The sequence below is a fragment of the Mus musculus genome, chromosome 17, assembly GCF_000001635.26.
Source record: "Mus musculus strain C57BL/6J chromosome 17, GRCm38.p6 C57BL/6J".
Lineage (NCBI taxonomy): Eukaryota > Metazoa > Chordata > Mammalia > Rodentia > Muridae > Mus > Mus musculus.
In genome coordinates this window covers 31,834,554-31,856,987 of record NC_000083.6, presented here as the reverse complement: position 1 = coordinate 31,856,987, position 22,434 = coordinate 31,834,554, and the positions used below count along the sequence as shown (strand labels likewise).

At 53.3% G+C, this 22,434-nt stretch overlaps 1 protein-coding gene and 1 long non-coding RNA gene across 2 annotated transcripts; one reads left to right on the top strand and one right to left on the bottom strand.

Annotated features, from left to right (window-relative positions):
• The first annotated feature begins 1,183 nt into the window (after positions 1-1,183).
• Positions 1,184-12,740, top strand: Sik1 (salt inducible kinase 1). The gene is made up of 14 exons (NM_010831.3): positions 1,184-1,316; positions 1,924-2,094; positions 2,664-2,780; positions 5,392-5,455; positions 5,592-5,753; positions 5,923-6,047; positions 6,139-6,262; positions 6,837-7,060; positions 7,314-7,469; positions 7,907-8,029; positions 8,140-8,356; positions 8,812-9,093; positions 9,727-9,955; positions 10,345-12,740. Exons 2-14 carry the CDS (start codon positions 1,939-1,941, stop codon positions 10,703-10,705), a joined length of 2,340 nt encoding a protein of 779 aa, NP_034961.2. The 5' UTR covers positions 1,184-1,316; positions 1,924-1,938; the 3' UTR covers positions 10,706-12,740.
• On the bottom strand, positions 12,372-22,201 carry Gm41564. Its single transcript, XR_876739.3, has 3 exons — positions 21,933-22,201; positions 21,075-21,205; positions 12,372-20,809 (listed from the first exon to the last, which is right to left on the bottom strand). It is a non-coding gene; the product is annotated as a predicted gene, 41564 (long non-coding RNA).
• Between the last annotated feature and the right edge of the window lie 233 nt (positions 22,202-22,434).

Below are 22,434 nucleotides of genomic sequence, written 5' to 3'. Positions count from 1 at the left end.
GAAGTTTAGCTCCAAACCGCCACCTTCCTAGCCTTTGGAGAATCGTCTGTCCCCTTTCTCGTCTGCCCTTAAGAACACATCTTACTTTCTGATGAGGTGTGAGGGAACACAAACAGAAGGAGTCACACACATGCCATTTCCACTCTCTCCACACTCCGTCTCCCCTTTAATGGGCCCTGCTTCCGGCAGGCACTCTCAGGGTCAGTTCCAAGGTCCCAGCCGCCCTGTGTCCTATCTGTTGTCTGGAAGCAGCTTGGGGACAGACAGGGTGGGCCAATTGGCAGACAGCAAGAAAATGGGCAAAGTGCCCAGTCCTCCAAGGGCCCCACCTATCAGCCCTGAGTAGTGGCTGGGTCCTTTTGCAGCCCGTGTCTAAAGCACGCGTCCTATTCAGCTGTCCCAGGACACCACTGCTGGACCAGGCGGCCCTTGAAGCAGGAGGCTTTGGGAAAATGAGTCGCGTTTTCCTGCTTTAACTTTCCAACTTGCTGAATATTTAGAGGTTTTCTCTCTCTCCTCTCTCCTCCCCCCCCCCCTCTCTCTTTCTATAACAAAAGTAAGTGGCGTTCAACTAACCAACACTTTCCTAGAGCCAGGCATTCTTGCAGCTGGCCGGCCCTCTCAGGGATGAAGTGAGGGTCAAGGGGCAGCCACTGCTGGCGGCACATCGAGTGCCCAGCATAGCAGACTGATCAGTCTAGGGCCATCAGCCCCAGAGTCCCACGCCGAAAATCCCGCAGCTCTATTCCACCCTGCTGAGTCCGAAGCGAGCACTGAGCACCCAAAGGGCACCGTACCCACCATGAAGCCCCTGGAAGTGGTCCTAAAGCAGGCTCGGTCTCCTAGTCGGGGGCGGGGGTGGGGTGGGGGGGTGGGCTACAGCAGTGTCGCCCATGCCCGGCAGGGGGCGCCAGCAGTCTCGGGCGGTTGCTGAGCCGGGCCCCTGACGTCACCGCCCGCGGTCGCCATGGCGACGGCCTCACCAGCGCGCGCGTCAGAGCCTCCAGTCTCTTGGCAACCGCCCGATCTCCGCTCCCCCTCGGCAGGCACCGGGCCGCGCGTCGCTCTGGCGTCAAAACGACGTCAATGGGCTGTGCCTGCCGCGGGGGGCGGGGCGAGGCGGGGCTTGTGCGGGGCGGGGCCGGGGCGGGGCGGGGCGTTGCCGCGTGCGGCCGGCGGCGGCGGGGCGCTGACATGCGGCGAGGCCCGGGCGGTGGCGGCAGCGTTGGCGGCGGCGGCGCGAACGGCGGGCACCGGAGCAGAGCTAGCAGCCGAGCGGGTGGCATCCCGGGTCGGGCTCACGGAGGGCGGCGGAGGTGAGCAATGGCGCGGGTTCGGGTCTCCGAAACCCGCAGGTGCGCGCCTGGGGTCGCGGGCAGGACTCCAGCCCGGCGGGCTCCCTATTGTTGCGGGTCGGCGCCCGGAGGCGGGTCTGCGAGCGCCCGGTTGTGGAGCCTGTCCTGAGGAGCCGAGCGTTGGCACTGGTGGACGGGAGCGCGGTGAAAACCCGGGACCGTAGGGTGTCCAGGAGCTGGCTTGGGGTCGACTGCGGGTGGACTGCTGGCGCGCGCGCCCGGCCGGGACCGGAGGTCGGGGGGCGCGTGCGTGGGGGCTCGCACTGAGGGAACCTGGGATCGAGGGGGCGCGCGCGTGGGGGCGCAGGCTGGGGGTTCGGGATAGAGGAGTGTGTGCGTGGGGACTTTAGCCGAGGAGATACTGTATCAAGGAATGAGCGAGTGGGGGTGTGAGCTGCGAACCTGGGTCGGGGCCACACTAGGAGCCTGGGGCTGGAGGAACAGAGGGTTGAGGACGCACGCGTGGTGGCCTGGCGGACACAGTTTCAGTGGCCGGGTTTGGCGGGGAATGGGATCGGGACCGAGCCGGAGTCGGTCGGTGCTGAGCGCACTCCTCGCTGACCCGCAGGTGCGGCCCGAAGCCATGGTGATCATGTCGGAGTTCAGTGCGGTCCCCTCAGGCACTGGCCAGGGCCAGCAGAAGCCCCTCCGGGTGGGCTTTTACGACGTGGAACGGACCCTGGGCAAAGGCAATTTTGCAGTGGTTAAGCTGGCGCGGCACCGAGTCACCAAAACGCAGGTGCGCGCGCGTGTTGTGTGTGTGTGTGGGGGGGGGACTAAACCAGGGGGTGGATCCAGCCAGGGGGTGGCCCCCTGTGCTGATTCAGTCCTGTGGAGTTGATTGTCACAATTGTAAACGATGACATTGTTTAGTCTGGTAAAGGGGGAAAAAAGCTTTGTATTATGCTTCTACATAATTTGTACAATTACTAGGGAAGAGCAAAGATAATAATGACCAGCAACCGCCCCCTTCCGAGAGAGAGAGAGAGAGAGAGAGAGAGAGAGAGAGAGAGAGAGAGAGAGAGAGAGAGAGAGAGGGAGAGAGAGAGAGAAATAGAGAGGGGGGAACACAACAGAAGTGAGCAGCTCCTTGTAATAAAGCTAGCTGAAAAATACAGAGGCTTTAATTTAACTTCTATCCCTTTAAAAAATGTTAGTGGCTTCTTTTAATTTTTTCCCCCAACTTCTTGTGACCTCTTGAAGACATCAAATGTTTGAGAAATTCATTTGTCCAAAAAAAAAGTACAAATGAAGTAATGAGGTTACTTGAAGTTTTTCCCCCCCTTTTTTTCTTTTTAAAATCTGTAGGTTGCAATAAAAATAATTGACAAGACACGGTTAGATTCTAGCAATCTGGAGAAGATCTACCGGGAGGTCCAGCTCATGAAACTTTTGAACCACCCAAATATCATCAAGCTTTATCAGGTGAGCCGAAGGACCCTCGCCGCACCGTGAGCACATCCATCCTTCCACATGTCACACCCTGAGCCTTCTTGGGTCCCTGAAGGTAGTCAGCGTTTCTAAGGCTGTGTGGGAACTGAACACAGAGTACAAAGTAACTAGGTTGACCTTCACTGGGCTCTGCAGCTTTATTGACTGTTAGTCTCTTGCTCTGGGTTCTACTTGATTTTTGCCTCGTTCCAATTTTATCTAGTATTGTAATGTGTTCCAGTTTTGCACATGTTGAAGTCCGTTGTTGAAGTCCTGTCACTGTGAGGATAGCCATATGTATGTACGGTCAGGCTTGAGTGAAGGACAAACTTGAGCGAAACTGGAAACTTCCGCCTTTGCAGAGGATTGCTAAACGTTTAAAAAGCAGCTGTTCTTTCCCAGGTCTCCTTAAAGTGTCTTGGGGTGCAGTAGCCCTCGTCTCCCGAGTGTAGCCCGGAGTGCTGGGGGAAGCAAGGGAGATACTTCAGCCCTATGAACTTGCCATTTAAGCTGGGCTGAGGACATGCCGCACCCGTTTCTGTCTTTTGTTTCCTGACGGTCTTCCTCAATCTGCCTTGTGATAACTGGCCACTTCTGCTGCCGTGAAATAGCTCAATGTATAGAGGAGCCAGCCCTCGTGGTGTTGTTATTGTTGTATCTGCTTGTGTTGGTGTGTAAGTCCTGTCAGTGACTCTCAGGATCCTCATGAGCCTGAGGTGACTCCAAGGGACAGTTGGAAAAGCTGTGTTTATGGTTCAGGAGGGGAAAGAACTGTAATTTAAAATTACCCTGGCCAGTCCTTCTCAGAACAAAGGCAGACAAGTCTCCGGAGTTTGTGTTTGGCCTGTGGTGACGGCTCCCTCGGAATCTCTTAAGCACAGAGCCTAGGGCTGTGCACTCAGGGGTTGTCCATTATTTCAATCTTCATCTCTAAGTTGTACTCGAAGACAGGTTTCCTCCGGGGCCAGTGCTTGAGAGAGGGGGCTGGGAAGGGTAGACTCCTATGCTCCTGTCTGTTTGTGGACGCCAGTCTATGCTGTCTTAGCACCCTCTTCCTGCCTTCCACTTGCCCACCGGGTTAGGTAGGCTCTTACCACTGAGGAAATGTTACCCGGGCGATGGATGTCAGAGTGGATATTTTAGCTCCTGTCTTCAGTGACTCAGCTTTCACGATTGAGTGGGCTGCTGAAGCCAACTGGTACTCTGGTCTTGATACTGGTGTCTAGCATTCATTCACCTGACCTCTGACCCCAGAGTCCTGCTGAGGCATCCCGTTCTCTCCTTTGGGTGGGGGTGGGGAGTGTTTGTCTGGTTGCGGCTGTTGAGATAGGGTCTTGCAATGTAGCTAGCTGCTCTAGCTGGCCCTGGTGCTCTCTGTGTCCTGATGGCCTTAGACTTGGGGCAGTCTCCTGCTGTAGTCTCTGATGACAGATGTATATCAACACAGTTGGTTTATTTTGGGTCTTGAAACGTTAAAAGATATAGACGCTAAGTTTGTTTTCCTTCTCCCTTTCTTCTGTGTAGAAAAGGCCTAAGCAGAGGTCTTCTGCTGCACTGTGGGGAGGGGGACAATGGCTGAAATTTTAGCTGAATTGCTACGGTTTTTAATAACACATTTCTTAGTAAAATTTATGACTCAAAAAGCGTCTTTAAAGTATCTTCTAAAGGAATAACAGCATGTCTTAAACCCAAAGAAATCTTTCTTTCTATTGCAATACAGTCTCTTTCTCTCCCTGAGATGTTTTCTTCCTTTATTTGTTGTATTGGGACAGTTTCACTACGTAGACTGACTGGGCTAGGACTTGCTATGTAGACCAGGCTGGCCTTGAACTTCCGGTAATTTTGCCTCTGCCTCCAGAGTGCTGGGATTACTGGTGTATGCCACCATACCTGGCTCCCCTGGAATATTTAACCTATGCGTATGCATAAGTGTAATTTTGATTTGTTTCAGAACCAAAAAAAAAAAAAAAAAAAAACCCAAAACCCTGAATCTTTGTTGCTTAGTTATGGTTTAATTTTTTTTTTAAAGTAACAAAGTTGCCGATCAATAAATGAACTCTGAAGGTGTATGTTGACATTGACCATTTCTGTTGACACATGCCAGGCGCTGCACTGTACAAAGAGCAATCCCCTGTAGCTTACCTGGCAAGGCTTTAATGTCTTGCTCTTAAGGTGTTCTTAAGGCCTAATGTCTTGTCAGTAGAGGGAGTGGGGGTGGGGTACTTGTATTGATCACTCAGTCTGCTATGGTTTTTGTCCATGGGGCTTCTAAAAGGACCTTCCCAGGATTCTAGCACTCATGGCCCCCTGAGCTCCCAGGAGGCAGGCACGCCAAGTGCTTGCCCTGTGCAGTCTTGTTAGTGGCTCTGTCCCCTTTAAGAGGAGGGGTTGTGAGGATGGTGGGCCAGAGGGGCTTCTCCCAAGGTGTTTAAAGTTGCTTCTCTGGGTTGTGGGATTTTTTTTCCCCTTCCCTCTCTCCTTCCTTAAACGATGGAGGCTGTTTCTTGGAGAGAGGTCAAAGGTTGTTTGGGATTCAAGTGCGACTATCACGGCTTCTTTGTGCGCCTTTCTCTACCACTTAAGTTTTTCCTTTTTGTTATTTCAGGTTATGGAGACAAAGGATATGCTCTACATTGTCACAGAATTTGCAAAAAATGGAGAAATGTTTGGTGAGTTGAATTCGTCATAGCTAATTTAGGTGAAGCCCGCCTTCTCTTGTATGCCTCCCCCCCCCAGGACCCCCCCACCCCCACCCCCACCCCGGCTCGGTGTCTTCTGGTGTGACTGTTTTGTTGTTTCCCTCAGATTATCTGACTTCCAACGGGCACTTGAGTGAAAACGAGGCTAGGCAGAAGTTCTGGCAGATTCTGTCAGCCGTGGAGTACTGCCACAACCACCACATTGTCCACCGGGACCTCAAGACGGAGAACCTGCTCCTGGACAGCAACATGGATATCAAGCTAGCAGGCAAGAGTGTGTGCCCGGCGGGCGGGCGAGGGGTGGCCCTGTGGGGACTCGAGTGCATACGAGTCCCAAACTGATGCCAGCGCCTGGCGGGCGAGGGGTGGCCCTGTGGGGACGCGAGTGCGTGCGCGTCCCAAGCTGATGCGGGTGCCTCTCTCCCTTTGCCTCACAGATTTTGGATTTGGGAATTTCTACAAGCCAGGCGAGCCTCTGTCCACGTGGTGTGGGAGCCCCCCGTATGCAGCCCCTGAAGTCTTCGAGGGGAAGGAGTACGAGGGTCCCCAGCTGGACGTCTGGGTAGGAGCCCTTTGTGGACCCTGCTGCCTGCCAGCACAGTCCCCGGAGCTGGCAAGCAGGGTCCCAACCTGAGCTGTCTGGTCATTCACAGAGCCTCGGTGTGGTGCTGTACGTCCTGGTCTGTGGCTCCCTCCCCTTCGACGGGCCCAACCTGCCTACGCTGAGACAGCGGGTACTGGAGGGCCGCTTCCGCATCCCCTTCTTCATGTCTCAAGGTGGGTGCGAGGAGCCTTGGGTAAGCCTGGCGGTGGCTTTAGGCAAGAGGTGGTGGGTGGGTCTTGGCAGTGCCTGCTCAGCTGTTTAGCAAATCTGCAGTCGAGTTGGGACTGGGTGATCAGGCGGCAACAGAAACCCAAGCCACAGGTGCTTTCCAGTGGCCTACTTACAACTCAGACAGGAACCTCTCCCTGCAGTCCGTCTCCTTCCTATAAGCCTGCCTCTGCAGTCCCCCCACCAGCCATTGCCCCTTCATCTTTGCAACTCCCCCATTGTCGATTGCAAAGCTAAGATGCCAGCCCCTCTTACACACAAGGCTTTCTGTTTCATAACTATGCCTAGCCTCACGTGTACCACAACAGGAGGTACTTAGAGAGATAGAGCGTCTTTCTCTGCGTCTGGTCCCCAACATGGTGGCTTTCCTCTGTAGCAGGGGAATCTAAAATGGCAGCTTCAGACTTCTTGACTGTCATGTGGGTGGTTTTTGCCTGTGTGACCAGCTCTACTGTGGGTGTAGGAATGAGCCCCCAGGCCCAGTTCCGCATCCTCAGTGTGAGCCCTTCCCGTCCACAGACTGTGAGACGCTGATCAGACGCATGCTGGTCGTGGACCCCGCTAAGCGCATCACCATAGCCCAGATCCGCCAGCACCGGTGGATGCAGGCCGACCCCACTCTCCTGCAGCAGGATGACCCTGCCTTCGACATGCAAGGCTACACCTCCAACCTGGGCGACTACAACGAACAGGTGCTAGGGATCATGCAGGCCCTCGGCATCGACCGGCAGCGGACTATAGAGGTGAGCAAGCTGTGTGGTGGCCGGCTGGCTGTGCCTAGCCCTCATATCCTGAGATGCTGGTGGGATCGGGTTACTTGGGAAAAGCAGGGCCCTTGCTGTGGAGTTAAAACAGAGCTACAGTCTAGTTTAAGCGCCAGCTTGTCTAAGGATATTCTTGACTGCCCGGGAGTCACCTGGAGGAGTCTCACAGGGAAGCCTAGTGGTTAGTGAGGCCGAGCGGGCTCGTCCTGACCCTACCATCCCTGCTCCCTAGTCTCTGCAGAACAGCAGCTACAACCACTTTGCCGCCATTTACTACCTCCTACTCGAGCGCCTCAAGGAGCATCGAAGCGCCCAGCCCTCATCCCGGCCCACCCCTGCACCCACCAGACAGCCCCAGCTCCGAAGCTCAGACCTCAGCAGTCTGGAGGTAAGGCTGAGCTCCCTCTCAAAGCCCAAGTTCTCCCGGCCCTGTGAGATGTCCCTTGGAGCTCATAGACCTGTGCTTAAACATGGCACTGATTGTCAGGGCGGTACCCGGACCTCACTGCAAGCTAACTTGTGCTTCAGCCACAAGCTGTGGGAAATGGAGGGGCTGTGGGGAGTGGAGTATGGGCGGAGCTATGGCTGCTTTACTCTGGGCCAGGCCCTGCCGGCTGTTGTTCTTGCATGCATGCATGTGCACACACACACACACCAGTCACCTGCACATGTGTGTGACCTCACAGATAAAGACTGGGCCCCTAGCATCATTAGCTAGTATCTGGCTGGCCTCTTGTCAGTTTTACCTGTAGGACCAGCCAGCTGCCACCGGTGCCTGACGCTGGAAGTACTCCCTAACAACCCATCCCTCCTTTCTGGCCCCAGGTTCCTCAAGAAATTCTCCCGTGTGACCCTTTCCGGCCCTCTCTGCTGTGCCCACAGCCCCAGGCCTTGGCTCAGTCTGTCCTGCAGGCTGAGATAGACTGTGATCTCCACAGCTCACTTCAGGTGTGTGGGTGCTAGTCTTCTGTGGGTTCCCTGTTCTCTCCTGATGGACCACCAGGATCCATCTGTAGGGAGAGCCCCGGAAGTGACGGGCTTCTGTCCCTCCCTTGCAGCCCTTATTATTCCCCCTGGATACCAACTGCAGTGGAGTGTTCCGGCACCGATCCATCTCCCCCAGCAGTCTGCTGGACACAGCTATCAGCGAGGAGGCCAGGCAGGGTCCCAGCCTAGAGGAGGAACAGGAGGTCCAGGAACCCCTGCCCGGAAGCACAGGCCGGAGGCACACATTGGCTGAAGTCTCCACCCATTTCTCCCCGCTCAACCCTCCTTGTAAGTCCAGAGACCCAGCATCCAGGGTGAGGGCCAAGACCACTTGAAATGTGCCCTTGGCCTGCCGCCTTCCCTCAGTTAGGGTTTGTGTGTGTGTGTGTGTTTTGTTTTGTTTTGTTTTGTTTTGTTTTTCATGACCCATGGTTCATAGTTAGGCGCGCGTGTACTCATCTCACTGGCGGGCCACCCCTTGGCTATCCCAGGCATTGAAGGACAGGTGTTTTGCCTTGGTTCTCTTCCTGTCCTGGGGTCTGAACCTTGCTGGTTAGCTTGCCATCTGCCCATGCACTTAGGGGCTCATAGCCAGGGCTCTAGGCTCTGGTGGCCTAGATTAAGTTTAAGTTGGGGAATACCATACCCCAGCTTCCCCTCACTTTAACAGGCCAAGTACCTCATCCCTCGGGCTGCACGCTGGGGTGTGAGGTCTCCTGCTCAAGTACCCGATCTCCCCACAGGCATAATTGTCTCCTCCTCTGCCACGGCGAGTCCCTCGGAAGGGACCAGCTCCGACAGCTGCCTCCCCTTCTCTGCAAGTGAAGGTCCTGCAGGGCTTGGCAGTGGCCTGGCCACCCCAGGGCTGCTGGGCACCAGCTCTCCAGTCAGATTGGCCTCGCCCTTCCTGGGATCACAGTCAGCCACCCCTGTGCTCCAGACTCAGGCAGGTCTGGGCACAGCCGTCTTACCTCCCGTCAGCTTCCAGGAGGGACGGAGAGCGTCTGATACCTCTCTCACTCAGGGTAAGGTCCGGTTCTGTGCTCATCCCTCCTGCCCCAGGGGGTGGGGGTGCTACTCTCCTAGTGGGCCATCTCTGTCCTTGATGGGAGTTGTGGATATCTCATCCCAGCCTGTGCAGGGCCATCCAGGCTCCTCAGGTGCAACCTCAGTTCTAGGCAGCTTGGCTTCCAGGGTGGACTCAGACCTGGCCCTGAGTGCAAGGGACAACCGTTCTGAACAACAAGCAGGAGGCCCAGGGTCAAGGAGGTGGCCTTTCCAAAACAGTCCCATGCCTGCTTCAGGCTTTTCTATGTCACTCAGGGTCAGGCTACCTACGAGGCCCTCTATGTCTGTGTCAGTCCAGGTAGCCTCCGGCGTCTGGTGCACTGCATATTCTCCTCCACAGCATCCCCAGACACACCAGTGGGAGGGCCCACAGCCCCAGACCTAGGAAGATGACTGATCACGGAGGAGGTGTAGATGTTGGACTCAGGAGCTAGCAACTGCCAAACGAGCCCTGTAGGGAACCTTGGCCATAGCTGCCCAGTTATTCTTCCCGGTCCCTCCTCCTCAGGGCCTGGAAACTCCAGCAGGCTGAAAGCTGTCGGCCATAACCTAAGAGCCTGCTAAACCCCTGCCTGCTCTTGTCTCCATAGGGCTGAAGGCCTTCCGGCAGCAGCTGAGGAAAAATGCGAGGACCAAGGGGTTCCTGGGACTGAACAAGATCAAAGGGTTGGCTCGCCAGGTGTGCCAGTCCTCCGTCCGAACTCCCCGGGGAGGGATGAGTACCTTCCACACCCCAGCCCCAAGCTCCGGCCTGCAAGGCTGCACGACCAGCAATCGGGAGGGCAGGAGCCTACTTGAAGAGGTCCTGCACCAGCAGAGGTAGGCCCGACACACATTCCCGGGCTCTTGGCCCTTTCTTTTAAGGAGCCTATGAAACAAGCATTCCCTGTATGCTTAGATGTGTCCTGCCATGTGGTTCCTTAGGGACCTTTATGTCAGGGATAGAGCAAGGAGGGACACTGGGTAGGTTCAGTAACCTTGAGAGCAATGGTGACCAAGACTCTCCTGTTGAGCCTGACATCTCTGAGTTGCCACAACAGCCAGGATGTGGGGCAGGATGGCTCAGGGATGTGTCACGTCACACACAGAGCTATGTGAAATCCCATCTGCAGCTTTGAGGTGGGTGGGGCCCACCTGGGCAGTGTGGAAACTGGGCAGAGCCAACAAGGGTGACCGACCTCCTCCCTCTCCGCCTCTCTGTTCTTCAGGCTGCTCCAGTTACAGCACCACTCTTCTACCGCCGCCGCCTCATCTGGCTGCCAGCAGGGCCCCCAGCTGTCCCCGGTCCCCTATGTGCTTGCTCCCTGTGACAGCCTCCTCGTGTCTGGAATTCCACTGCTGCCAACACCCCTTCTCCAGGCTGGCATGTCCCCTGTGGCGTCTGCTGCGCATCTCCTGGATACCCACTTGCACATCAGTGCTGGCCCAGTGGCCCTCCCCACTGGGCCCCTGCCACAGTGCCTCACCAGGCTGTCCCCAGGCTGTGATCCAGCTGGGCTGCCACAGGGGGACTGTGAGATGGAGGACCTGACCTCTGGCCAGCGGGGGACATTCGTCCTGGTACAGTGAGGGTGGCTCTGGCCCACATCCCCCCAACCTCGCCACCTTCACCACCCCCCCCCAACCGTGGCCGATTGACTCTTCCAAGCAATAATTTCGGAGTATGTGAAGATGGTTTCCGGACTCAAAAGCCAAGAACTTTCTAGACGTGAAACAAGCAATACGTTTGGTGTATGGGCTTTTTAGGATTTTTGTTGTTGTTGTTTTTTGTTTTGTTTTCTCCTTGCACTGAGTGACCTCAATGATAAGTAGGGAAACTTTCTGAAGAAAAATAATAATTGAGAGTATGTCACGTGGGCGGGCGGACGGGAGGGAAGGGCAGTGGGGGGAGAGCGGCCTCCGAGGCGTGATGAGCTGGGGCATCCCTGAAGTGGGGGCAGCTCGTACTGTTGCTCATGCCTGTGTAGTGGTTGGCGTTGTTTCAGGCTTGGGTTCACAGCTCTCCACTTCTGAAACGCGCATGCTTTAGACAGAAACTGTGAACTCGCTGCTTTCTGTGTGGGTTTCAGAGTAGCCAAGGCTCAGCCCAGGGGAAGACAAACGGCATGCATTCTCGGGGTCTCCCGTCAGCCAGAAGACCGCCTTGTCGTGGTTCAGCTTGGGGGTTTTTGTAGCTGCTCAAGTCAGTGCGCCAGGCTTATTCAGAGGCCTGGAAGGGAGGAAGTTCCTTCCGGCCTTGTACCTCGACTCTGCTGCTAATTATCAGATTTTTATGCATTTCATTATCAGGGTCCCGCTAGAACACCTGACTTGGGGGAATTGTGCAATACCAAGGGGCTGTCGGCATCTTGGTTATGACTACCTTGCCCTTGGCCTGGGACCTTTCCTGGTAAAAGCCTGGCCCCCCCCCCAAGGCCTGGGCTCTGTCTGGCTTGCTTTCCAGGAGGATCATAAGTATAGGTCAGTGTTTGTAAAGTTTCTTTTTAAAGCAAATACTGTATGTGTATATAAATAGGAAACAGACACTACTTATTTTTTTCTATTTTGTATACATTTTTGTGTTTCTGGCTTAAAAAAACCTCCCTTGGTCACATTAGGAAGTTGTCCCCATGTTTGTGGTGAAAGGCCTGTAGGCTACCCACCTCCTGTACAGAGTAGAGGTGTCAGGGAAGAAGTGGCCCCACCTGACAGGTCTACCTGGGCAGGGAAGGCCCAGGCAACAGCCGTGCCATCCAAACACCTCTGGAAGGAACCAGGGATGTCAACCCTTCTGACTCGCGTCTGTCTCTCTGCCTCCCGGGCGACTTCCACCACCAAATCTCACCGCAGCAGTATTAACCTGAGGTCATTAAGGGAGAGGAAAGGAGACACTTCAAAAGCCAAAGATTGACCGAGTTACCTGAGGCCAGGAAGAGGCAGCGCCGAAACCTGATGTCCCAGCGTGGTCCTCCGTGGGCCCCGTGGCCCATCCTATACCGCTTACTCTCCAGACAGGCGAAGGACCGACCAGTCTTCTGGGTTGGAACTGGTGCCCTCCACAGAACAAACCAAAAAGTGTCCCTCCTGCCGACTCACCTGATGTGTGCATCAGGGAAGCAAGCACTCAGTATCCTAAGGCAGCCAGCCCTCATCTCCCATAGTTCCTGTCTGGATACCACAGATCAAAGGCCTGTGCACTGCTGTGTGTCAGAATCGACAAGCACTTTACTTTCTGGCAGTTTTTGTGTCTTCTAGTTGCTATCAACCCTCTGGGGGACAGTAACATCATGGTTTTTAGTTCTTGGGTTTTGGGGTTTTGTTTTTTGGGTTTTGTTTTTTTTTTTTTTTTTTTTTTTTTGGTGTGTGTGCTATGTTTTTGTAGATCCTCACGGCCCTGGACTGGACTGTAATGGAATCGCCTATTTAAAGACACTACGTGATCTCAGATGTATATAATGGTTTTGTTTTGTTTTCGTTTTTTTTTTTTTTTTTTTTACTATGATGGAATCGTTTCATTTCTCATGTTAATGTGAGAGACGTATGCCAAATGATTAGTTGATGTATTTTTTTTAATTTAATATTTAAATAAAATATTTGGGGGGAAATCTTGACTTACCCTTGGTTCACCTGTGAGAGCCCATTCCTTTGAGACACTGTTGGGAGGCTCTACCCAGGCCTGCCACAGTGGCCTGTGGCCCCAAATCAACAACAGGCATTTCCTGCCTTCCCTCCTTCCAAATGTGCTCTGAATTCCTTTACAAGTTCTAGAAGAATTTCACAGGGAAACTCCCCTGGCCTGAGTCTTCACTTCCTTTGAGTAAAGAAAACTCTTCCCCATTGCCATGGAATGGAGCCCAGAATCTCTGCAATGGAGAAGTACAATGGCATAAACTCCATAGAAGATAATGGAACGGTCCTAGCCTCTGGGTCTGTCTATACCCAAAAACTGGTCTCAGATGTTTATACAGAGATGTTCACAGCAGTCAAGAGGTCAAAGTTTAGGGGCAAGGCCGGTCGGTGTCCATGAATGGGCAAAATGTGTTCCCTCACTATAGTGGGGTACTCAGCCTTCAGAGTAGAAAGCACCCTGCTCTGAGTGAGTCCCAGGGGTGCTCAGTGAGGTAAGTCAGCCACAACAGACAGGGGCAATGACTGCTCTCCTGAGGGGACCTTAGAGTGGTCAACCTCAGAGTAGCATGGTGGCTTAGGGACAGATCCGGCTTGGGACCTGGAGGTGAGGGCTGTTCAGACGTGTGCTTTAATGCCTCTCAACTGTGCGTTCTGAAACAAGGTGGTTCTCATTTCATGTTGGGTCTGTCACGCCATGATAAAGGTATTCGAGAGAAAAGACCCAGAGAATGGACAGTAACTGCCAGAAAGAGCCAGAAGGAGCGGTGGCTGAGCACAGCGGGCTGGAAACAAGGCTATGCCACTTCAGGTCTGTGAGAACCCAGGGCTCTGGAATATGTGAGGAACACTGTTCCCAGGGGCCAGCCCAGCTCCTCGGGGGGAGGGGGAAAGTATGGGGGTGCCTCCTTGGATCCCAGGGAGCCTTGGTGGCCCATGCTGTGTTTAAAATGCCTACCACATCTAGGCTAAACCAAGCATCATGAGGAAAACCAACCCAGGCTACACCTCCAAGGAAGCTGGGCAGGCTAGCCCCCAGCCATGCTGTCCATGTGGTTGGGAGGGGTGACAGGGCCACATTGGCAGAGACTCTGGGACAGTAGGCTCGATTCAGGCATTCAGTGTGACCGAGGCATATCCAGTGCCCTTGTGCTGGGGGAACCTGCTTGCTTCCTGGAAAACTGACCAACTCCAGGTTGAGTCTGGTCTCTGGGCCTTCCTGTGCATTTAGTTTTCACATACGTTCTTGCTAAGTAGTAGACTGACAGATGTCTCAGCTCCCACCTAGGTGTTCCTCTCCTGATGAACGATTCTGTGGTGCCCAAGACAGACCGGATATGGTCCCTTGGGTGTAGCTCCTTAGGAAGTTGGTGTCAGCTGTACAGTTGTTTCTTCTAGGACTTGGTGTGTGCCAGGGGGTTGAGGATGGAGATGATAAAATGTCCCTTGGATCTCGGGTTGGAAATCGGAGCCTCTGGAAACTTGTAGAAACTTGGTGGCACACACACACACACACACACACACCACTTCTATCCTGGACTAATTGATCTCCTCTCAACCTTTTCCAATCACTCTGAGCAAGAGCAGTTATTGTTGCTACGAATTATTGAAGCCTGTCAAGTCCCTTGCCTGTGGAGAGGTCCCTTCCCAGCCCTGCCCAGAGAATCACTGCCAACATTTTTTTGCTCTGCAAACTCCCAGAGAGTTTCACAAGATGTTTACATCAGGGACGTGTTCGTTCCTGTCCTGCAACTAGAGAGGCTTTGACACACCCCTCACCACACAGCTGCACTTGTGAGAGATGGGGTGTCTTGGGCTTCTTTAGATCTCTCCCCCCTGATCCTTCCTTCTGGCCAGGGTCCAGGCATACCCTGGAGCCGTGACCTCTGTGGAGCAAGAGACTGTTTATGTCCTTGCTAATAGAAGATAGAGCCATGCCCATCGGGCTCAGCACGTAGTGTCTCCATGGCTAAGAATGTGGTCTTTGCAGTCACTGTCACATGCCTGCCTGTGTGTCCTGTGGCGCTGGACGGATGTCCTGGACAAGCTGAGTCTCAGTGTTCTTGTTTGCAGCGTGGTGTACTCAGCCACAGAGTCGTCGCATCTTAACGCCGTGTGGGTTCTGACTAGTTTATGACACACAGAGACGAGCCGGCATACAGTCTGCCTGGATGCAGTGAGTACTAAGCAAACAAGGAGGTGGAATCCCTCAGCATCCATCAGCGAGGGCAGGACAGGATACCCCTCCTCCCACCTCAAGAAGGAGAGTTGTCACCTGGCCACCGAACTCCAGGCCTACCTACTTGTCCTAATCCTCACACAGAGGGTGCCAACGACGACTGAAGGCAGAAGGCTTTACCCAGCAGCCCTAGATGCTCCTTAGCCAGAGCCAACTAGGTGTTCTTATTGCTTTTATTGACTGTCTGAGCAAAATCACAGGTAGGAAACTGGCAATCTCTAGGAGTGGGACCCTCTTCTTCCCCTGTATCCCAGCATGCACCAGGATGTGAGGGCGGGGCCTGCAGAGCAGGAACTGAATCTGCCTGAGGAAGAACTGAGTCCTGGGGGCAGAAGAAAACCAAAACAGACCTACTAGTTTTGCCTCTAGAATGAAGAGGGTTGGGAGGGGCGGCGTGGTGGGGGATGGTAGAACAAACCCTGGTGAGGGGTTGGGCAAGTACTGCCTTGAGAAAATAGGACCTTGGTGTTGCAGTGTAGGCCCTGAAGAACATCTGGTGATGGTTGTTTTTGCCTGGGAAACTGGGCTTAGCTTGTGGCTAGGCAGTAGCAGTAGCAGGAGGCATTTTCAATTCTCATGCAGAGAACTGCTCCCTTGCCTCTCCATCCACTTTCCTTGTTGGTAATTTGCCTATTCAAATGTGATTTCTCTAAAATACTGAGAGGTCTTTAAAGTACTCAGAAGACCCTCAGGCCAGTCCCAGCAGCTCTGGTTACCTTTGCTGTCTCCCTCGAACTGCTCCAGGGTGGGAGCCATGTTTCCCAGTAGGTCCCAAGAGTTCTCTTTGCAATTGGAGGGAAAGGTGTAGCTTTCTTTCTTTCTTTCTTTCTTTTTTTTTTTTGAGACAGGATCTTGTTAAAGCCACACAGGACTTTAATTGCTCACGTAGTCAAGGATGACCCCTAACTTCTGTGTCCCAAATGCTGGGGTGACAGGTACACTTGGCTGGGGACCGAACCAAGGCTTTATCTTTGCAAGGTGAACAACTGAGCTACGTCTCTAGGCCCCCAAAAGTGCATTTTGAAAAACTTCCAGCTAGCAAGAAGTTGGATAAAAAGCAAAAACTTCCCCACACAGCTTGCAGAAGGAAAGATAAAGAAAGAGGAAACCACAAAGCTCCCCCCAGAAAAGAGGTGAGATTGAGGCCACCCTACACTGCAGTCCCAAGCCCTCGTCCTGACTCCATGTTCAAAGAGTTTGGACCACAGATGGCCCAATGCATGCTGGATGTGGAACGTTCCTATTGGGCAATGAGACCTGTTGTCCCCCACCCCTAGTGCTAGAGGACCTACTTCCTGTCACTGTGGGCTGGTTGGCATTTTAAGTTTTCTACAGAGCCACAACAGTGTGGCTTTCTGGGCTTGGCTTTGTTCCTTGGCGTCATCGGGTGGAGAGTCACCATATGCTCCACGGGTGACTAGCTCACTCCTTTAATAGCCAAGTGGCATCCTTGGAGTACATACATCACACCCTATTTACCCAGCCACCTGGCAATTGGCATGTGGTTGGTTTCCAGCTCGAGGCTATTAGAAACAATGTTGCAGTGTTTGTGTGTCTGGGTTGGGGATAGTTTTGTTTTTCTTGGGTGATAGAGGTCAAAGGGTTGACAGCTGCCAACCATTCAAGAAGCTGCCACACTGTCTCCAACTCAGTCCTTCCCTGTAGGGGTTACAGCTCCTTTTCAGATTTATTTAAATTTACTTGCTACTTTTCTTCCATGTGATGCTAAGGTTTGAACCAACCCAACCCCAGGCGCGCCAAACCAATCCCTTCTCTGCCTCTGGGCCACACCCCTCGCTCCTTGCCTGCATTTCATTGGCTTACCTGAGCCCTTATTATTGAGTTACTGGAGTTCTTTATATATTTACTCATCATGTCACGTGTCTTTGTTATGTGGGTTGTGTATACAAACGCATTTATAGGATGAGAGAGAAAACAATCTTTCAATGTGTAGCTTGCCTTTCATTTGTAAAGAGTTGAAGTTTTTAGTAAATGCAGATTGACAAGTTCAAATCCATCGTTTTTGTCATATGGCTAATGATATTTGTATTTTGTCTAAGAAGTCCATCTACTCTAATGTGTATCATTATAATGTGTATCATTATCATTATTACATTTCTAGGTTCTTTGTATCTTTGTATACATTTTAGGGACATCTTGCCAGTATGTGACTTGAATTTAAATGCTTGAATGAGTGGTTGCCTTCCTCTCTTCCTCTTTTTCTTTCTTTTATGTTTGGTGGAATTTGTCACCAGAGGCATTTCTTGGTAGGAGGCTTTAAACTTGAAATTCAATTTAAGAAATACATCTAGAGCTATTCAGAGTTTCAATTTCATTTCTGAGTAAGCTGTAGGAATTTGGGGACAGAGGCCGTGAGTTTCACCAGCTTTTATCGTATTTTTTAGAGTGATACTCCTATAAGATTTGTTTCCATGACCACCCCAAGGATAATAGTGAAGAATATTTTAAACCCACCAGAAGATACCATCAAAAGGCATGGAGTTAAACTCAGCATGCTCTGCCCTTCTAGACCCCAGCTGGGCACAAAGGCTGGCCATTTGTCCATGTGGTTTCTGGATCCTCCAGCTGTAGGTGGAGTGTACACTCACATACACTCACGTGCACACATGCACATCAGGCAGAGCTGCAGAACTCCAGTCTGCTACCCCTGCCAGCCAGGAGGCCATAGTAGCAGGTACCCAGCTGCCCAACAACAGGCCATCATAGGCCCAGTAGAATAAGGTATAGGGAGAGCCCGGAAAACTCAAGCCGTGTTCTGTATCACAAGCTTGCCCTATGACACACACGGCCTGGCTCGTGCCAAGAACGTCAGCTCCTACTGGACAACGGCAGGGCCAGGGGTGGCTTGGGGTCTGGACTTGGCATCTCAGCCCTCAGCGACTAAACTTCTTCAAAGCCCTGGCCACGTTTGAGAGACCTCAGACACCCGGGGCTCCTAGGAACTCTGCCCACTTTCACCCATGCCCAGAGCTGCAGGCAGACCCTGCTGAGCATCGAGCAATACTCCTAAGCCATCTCATGGGCAAGCTCCGCTTAAGCATGGGTGTAATTATTTTTCCTGAAATAGCACGACAGCCCTGCCACCTGAGTCAGACGGAGATCACTGCTTCTCACGGGGACGGCTTGCTATTGGCTGCTCTGGAGTTACACTCTCCACAGCTCTCCAGGCCCTGCTGGATGGCCCAGGACCTGAGGCCCAACATGGCATCAAAGGAGATGCTGCCCTGCTAGAAATCACAAGATGGCAGAGGAGGGCTCGGATAAAATCGGCAATGGCAGCTGGAACTGTCCTTTGTAAGAATTCTAAGATCAAATCCTGTCAGGGAGAGGGGCTCCTCCCAGTAGTGCCATCCCATAATAATAAGAAGGACTCCTGGGCCTCAGTGAAGTCAGGCTGACCACTACTGCAGGTTAGTCATGACCAGTAGCCAGAATGGAACGAAGGGTGACCCAGTGTGAGGACACAGCCCCAGGCAACTGCTTCTGCTTTGAGCCAAGTTGTTACCCCAAAGCTCGTCATTCCGCTTGGTTTCTCATGTGTGTGAGCTGCACATATGGAGGTCCCCCTTTGTTCCCTTAAGTTCCTGGTCCCTGTGGTGTCATCAGTTCTAACCCCACAGAACTTGGGGCCTCCCTTCTGCTCCAAGGGGCTCCCAGTTAGCTCTTTCTGTCAGCACTTCACCCACTGCTTCCTGACCTCAGAGGCCAGGTTCTAACTTCTGAAGCTGGGAACTCAGATTCTGTCCCCTAAGCCAAGGACACCGTGATCTGTATCATTAACACCACCGTCTCTGGTCCCTGCCACCTTCAACCTTGAAGTTCTCATTGCTGATCCCTCCTTTACCAGTCAGAAATAGGCAAAGGGTGGGGAGCCTCTTTCTGAGACAGGGCCCAGGTTATTTTTGTTCCCTGCCCCTTCTCTAGGAGTAAATGTCCCTAGACACCATGGGTCTGAGGGGCTGGAGCCCTGGGGTTGGAGATAGTGGGGTACATCCACACCCTCATGAATTATCAAGCCCTCTGTCCTAATAACCCCTATGATCTCCATGTGGAGATGGGGAAACTGAGGCCTCAGAGCTTAGCAAGGAATTGCAAAAATGATACTTCTAGAGACTGAGCTGCCATCTGGCTCCTGCAGGCCAAAGGGGTTGGCCACCCTCTCCCTTAGTAGAAAAGCAGGCCCTGTGGCTTCGGGCTTCCCTGATTCTACCTGAGCCTCCTGGTTGTCCTAACGGAGAAAGAAGCTGAGACAGAAGCCCTTGAAAGAGTTCACGGCAGGCAGAGAGCACTTGTGGGTCTCAAGGCTCTGTGACAGGCTGAGATAGTGACCCTGGGCACGTCAGACTCCTGATTTTCCTGACCTTTCAACTTAAGGAGCCTCCCTAGCTCCAAGCCCTGCCCGGGACCACTAAGCTTACTCTATCCGATGTCTTTGAAAGAGGGTGACTGTGTAAACAGATTCGTAGAGAGAAGCCTGGTGAAGGTAGAGGCGAAATAGCAATGATTCTGATACCAGTCAAGGACCACCGTGGGCTGCCAGAAAATGAATGAGGAGGCAGAACAGACCCTTCCCTAGAGCCATGGAAGGAGCTCAGCCCAGCCGTCTGCAGGCTTGGTCTTCCGACATGACTTGTAGAACTCGACAAGAACAAATCTTTGTGATGGCTAGCTGCTGTGTTTGTGGTGACTTGATTCGGAATACAAAGACCCAAATCCTGGAGTTCCTGATTAGCATGGAGACACCAGGACTCCCTTGGTGTGGAATTCCAGCAGCCAGCTGGCCCTGACCCTGGTCTGGGAACCCAAGTGTGGGGACCATAGTATGCCCTCTCGGGGTTTCAGTCACTCAGTGAAGGCAGACTTCCGGGTCATTTGGGAAGAGGAAAGACTTTCCCGGTGGAGAGACTTCGTCCTCCTTGCCCACACTCCTGTGTTTTTGCTTGGAGACAGACTTCTGCTGCCAAAAGAGACATCTTTAAACAAACACACCCTCCTTGTTGGAATAGACAAAGGCAGATGGAGCAAAACAGAGCAGCTGCCGCCCACCTCCCTTGCTGGGCCCTGCTGCTTCTCCCAGTGGGGACAGAGAGCTCCTGTCCCGCAGCCAGAGAAATAACCACTCTATTCTTAAGTTCTCAAGGCTGAACTTAGAAAAGGAGGGATTTGCTTCAGCCCCCAGCTCCTCTCTAGGCCTTCCCGTGCCCTCTGCAGCCTGGAGGTCCCCATGGTGTCTGTCTCTCCTTGTGCATGACCCAGCGTCACCCAGGAAGTAGTTCCCTCTGAGAAGTGTCCCCAGCTTTGCTGGGACCTCTACTTAGGAGCTACAAGGACAGAATGAAAACCTGAAACCTTGACCCTGGGTCAGAGGACAAACAGGTTAGCACAGGCTAGGATAGGTAGTCCTGGGGTAAGTCTTGGATATGGTGGAAGGCAAGTCTCTGGATTCTCAAAGAGAGTTAGGATGGTGTGGTGGAGAGCCAAGGCAGAGCACACTCCATCCAGTCACAGGAGCAGGCAGCTACACTCAGGGCCAGTGAGTCAGGCCAGCTGCTGAGTTCAAGGCAGGGTGTCCCAGGGGATCATCAAAACGCTAGCCATTGTATGCAGAGCCATTGCTGAATGCTGACAGTGAGTTTGTAGCCACAATGTAAGGGGCCAGTGGCGGGAGCAGAAAGGCATGGGGCTCACTTGCACCAGGCTGGATACTAAGCCTGGATCTCAGAACCTCTTCTCATCTCCCTTCAGCTAGAGGCCAGGTTCCATTAACATGCGCCTTGGTCTTGCTAGACAGATTCCGCGGAGTGATCCTGAGAATGCCAAAGGGACAGCTGAGGAGGCTGTGAGGAGATACCCACTTGGCCATCCTACCTTCTGGGCCTACACAGGAGTGAAGCTAGCTTGTCTGTCCTCACTCCCACCCCTGCACTCTGCCCAGCTCTCTGGGCATGCCATTCGAAGGAAATTCTTTTGCAGTCTTCTCCACAGCGCTGAGTCTTAGCTGGCCTCATCTTTTCTCCAGAGTGTCCCAGCACTAAGGGCCTGGCTGGGTGAGGAAGTGAGGCTGTGGCTTACCTCCATAGTCCCTGCTGAGGGCTGGCCACAATGAAACTGCTTCACATCCTTCCTGCCTGTGGTCAGGGGCCACCTCTCCTGAACCACTACAGCACCTGCTGTGCCTCTGAGCAGAGGGTACTGGCGCCCCACTAGGGAAAGGGAAATGGAAGCAGAAGAGAGAAGTCATTTGCCACAAACTGGGGTCGAGTCCGTGGCAGAGGGACATAGGGCACAATGGTGGCGGATGTGTTCTTAAGCTGTGGCTGTGTTCCCAAAGCCTGTCCGCCCTTGAGCAGAACTTAGGGTTCTGAGAACACTTGTTGGGCACTCTCTGGCTGCTTCTCCATCTACTTCCCTGTTGTCTCAGCCTGGTCTCTCCGGCCCTTGTGATATGAGAATCCACCCTCCTGAGACTCTGCCTTGTGAAACTAGAAGGCAAATCAACAGCAATCTGTGGGTGGCCAACAGTGTACACAAACCAGGCAAGATGGGGGATACCTAAACCCAGAGTGGTGACAGGGTTATATCCAGGTGATCTGGCCCAGCAGTCGCGTGCTGAATGCGCAGTAGCTGGGAGTCCTGAGAGTCATGGGGGTCCTCAGGAAAGCCCATGCCTTGCTGCAGAGCTCAGAGCTACCCCACAGCCAGGACCAACCTAGCTGTCAGCAAGCAGCTCTGGACCCCACCCACCCAAGCGAGGACCTTCAATGGTGGTCTCCATTCAGCAGACCCTGCAGTATTCTCGGAAGAGCAGAGACTGGCCTTGGGTAGTGCTGGCTGGAAGCACCTGCCTGTGCTGTGCCCACCACCACCAGTGCCATGCTGGTCCTATCAGCCCCTTCTCTCTGGAGACTCATGGGACTGGGAGAGAATTACCTGGAGCAGCCTGGGAACTCAGTCACCAGTGGGGAGCTTAGAGACATGGGTGTTTACACACACTTATACATACTCAAGTGCACACGTAAAACTTGGAGACATAGCCCGAGCGGTCAGCTGTCTTTCCTCTTGTTCTGGCTTGCTCACAACAGGGTGGAAAGGCACATGTTTTTGTCCCTGTACTGTGGAGGAAGCTGAAGTGCAGGCACAGAGGAGTGACTCAGAGCAGATCATCCAGGCTGCCAGGCAAGGCTGGCCATGTGACCTCAGGTCAGGTGCCTGGGAGCTGGGAAGGGCCAGCTTTGGGGGGTGGGGGTGGGGGTGGGGTGAACAAAGGAAGAAGGTTTCTTTCTTCTGGTGGTTAGCATGAACCTGGAGTAGAGATGACCTGGAGGACTGACCACAGGGAGAGGGGACCACAGCAGGAGGTGACCATAGGAAGTGGGGTGGTTAGAAGATGTTTGTAGCTGATTGTCTCCCAGAGCAGGTGACCACAGGGGAT

What these genes read in the sequence shown, in the direction of transcription:
- Sik1 (NM_010831.3), top strand. Translation starts at nt 1,939, where the DNA reads ATGGTGATCATGTCGGAGTTCAGTGCGGTCCCCTCAGGCACTGGCCAG. An exon ending in AAAAAATGGAGAAATGTTTG is followed by an intron (nt 5,456 to 5,591) that starts GTGAGTTGAATT and finishes TGTTTCCCTCAG; the next exon opens with ATTATCTGACTTCCAACGGG. An exon ending in CTCCCCGCTCAACCCTCCTT is followed by an intron (nt 8,357 to 8,811) that starts GTAAGTCCAGAG and finishes ATCTCCCCACAG; the next exon opens with GCATAATTGTCTCCTCCTCT.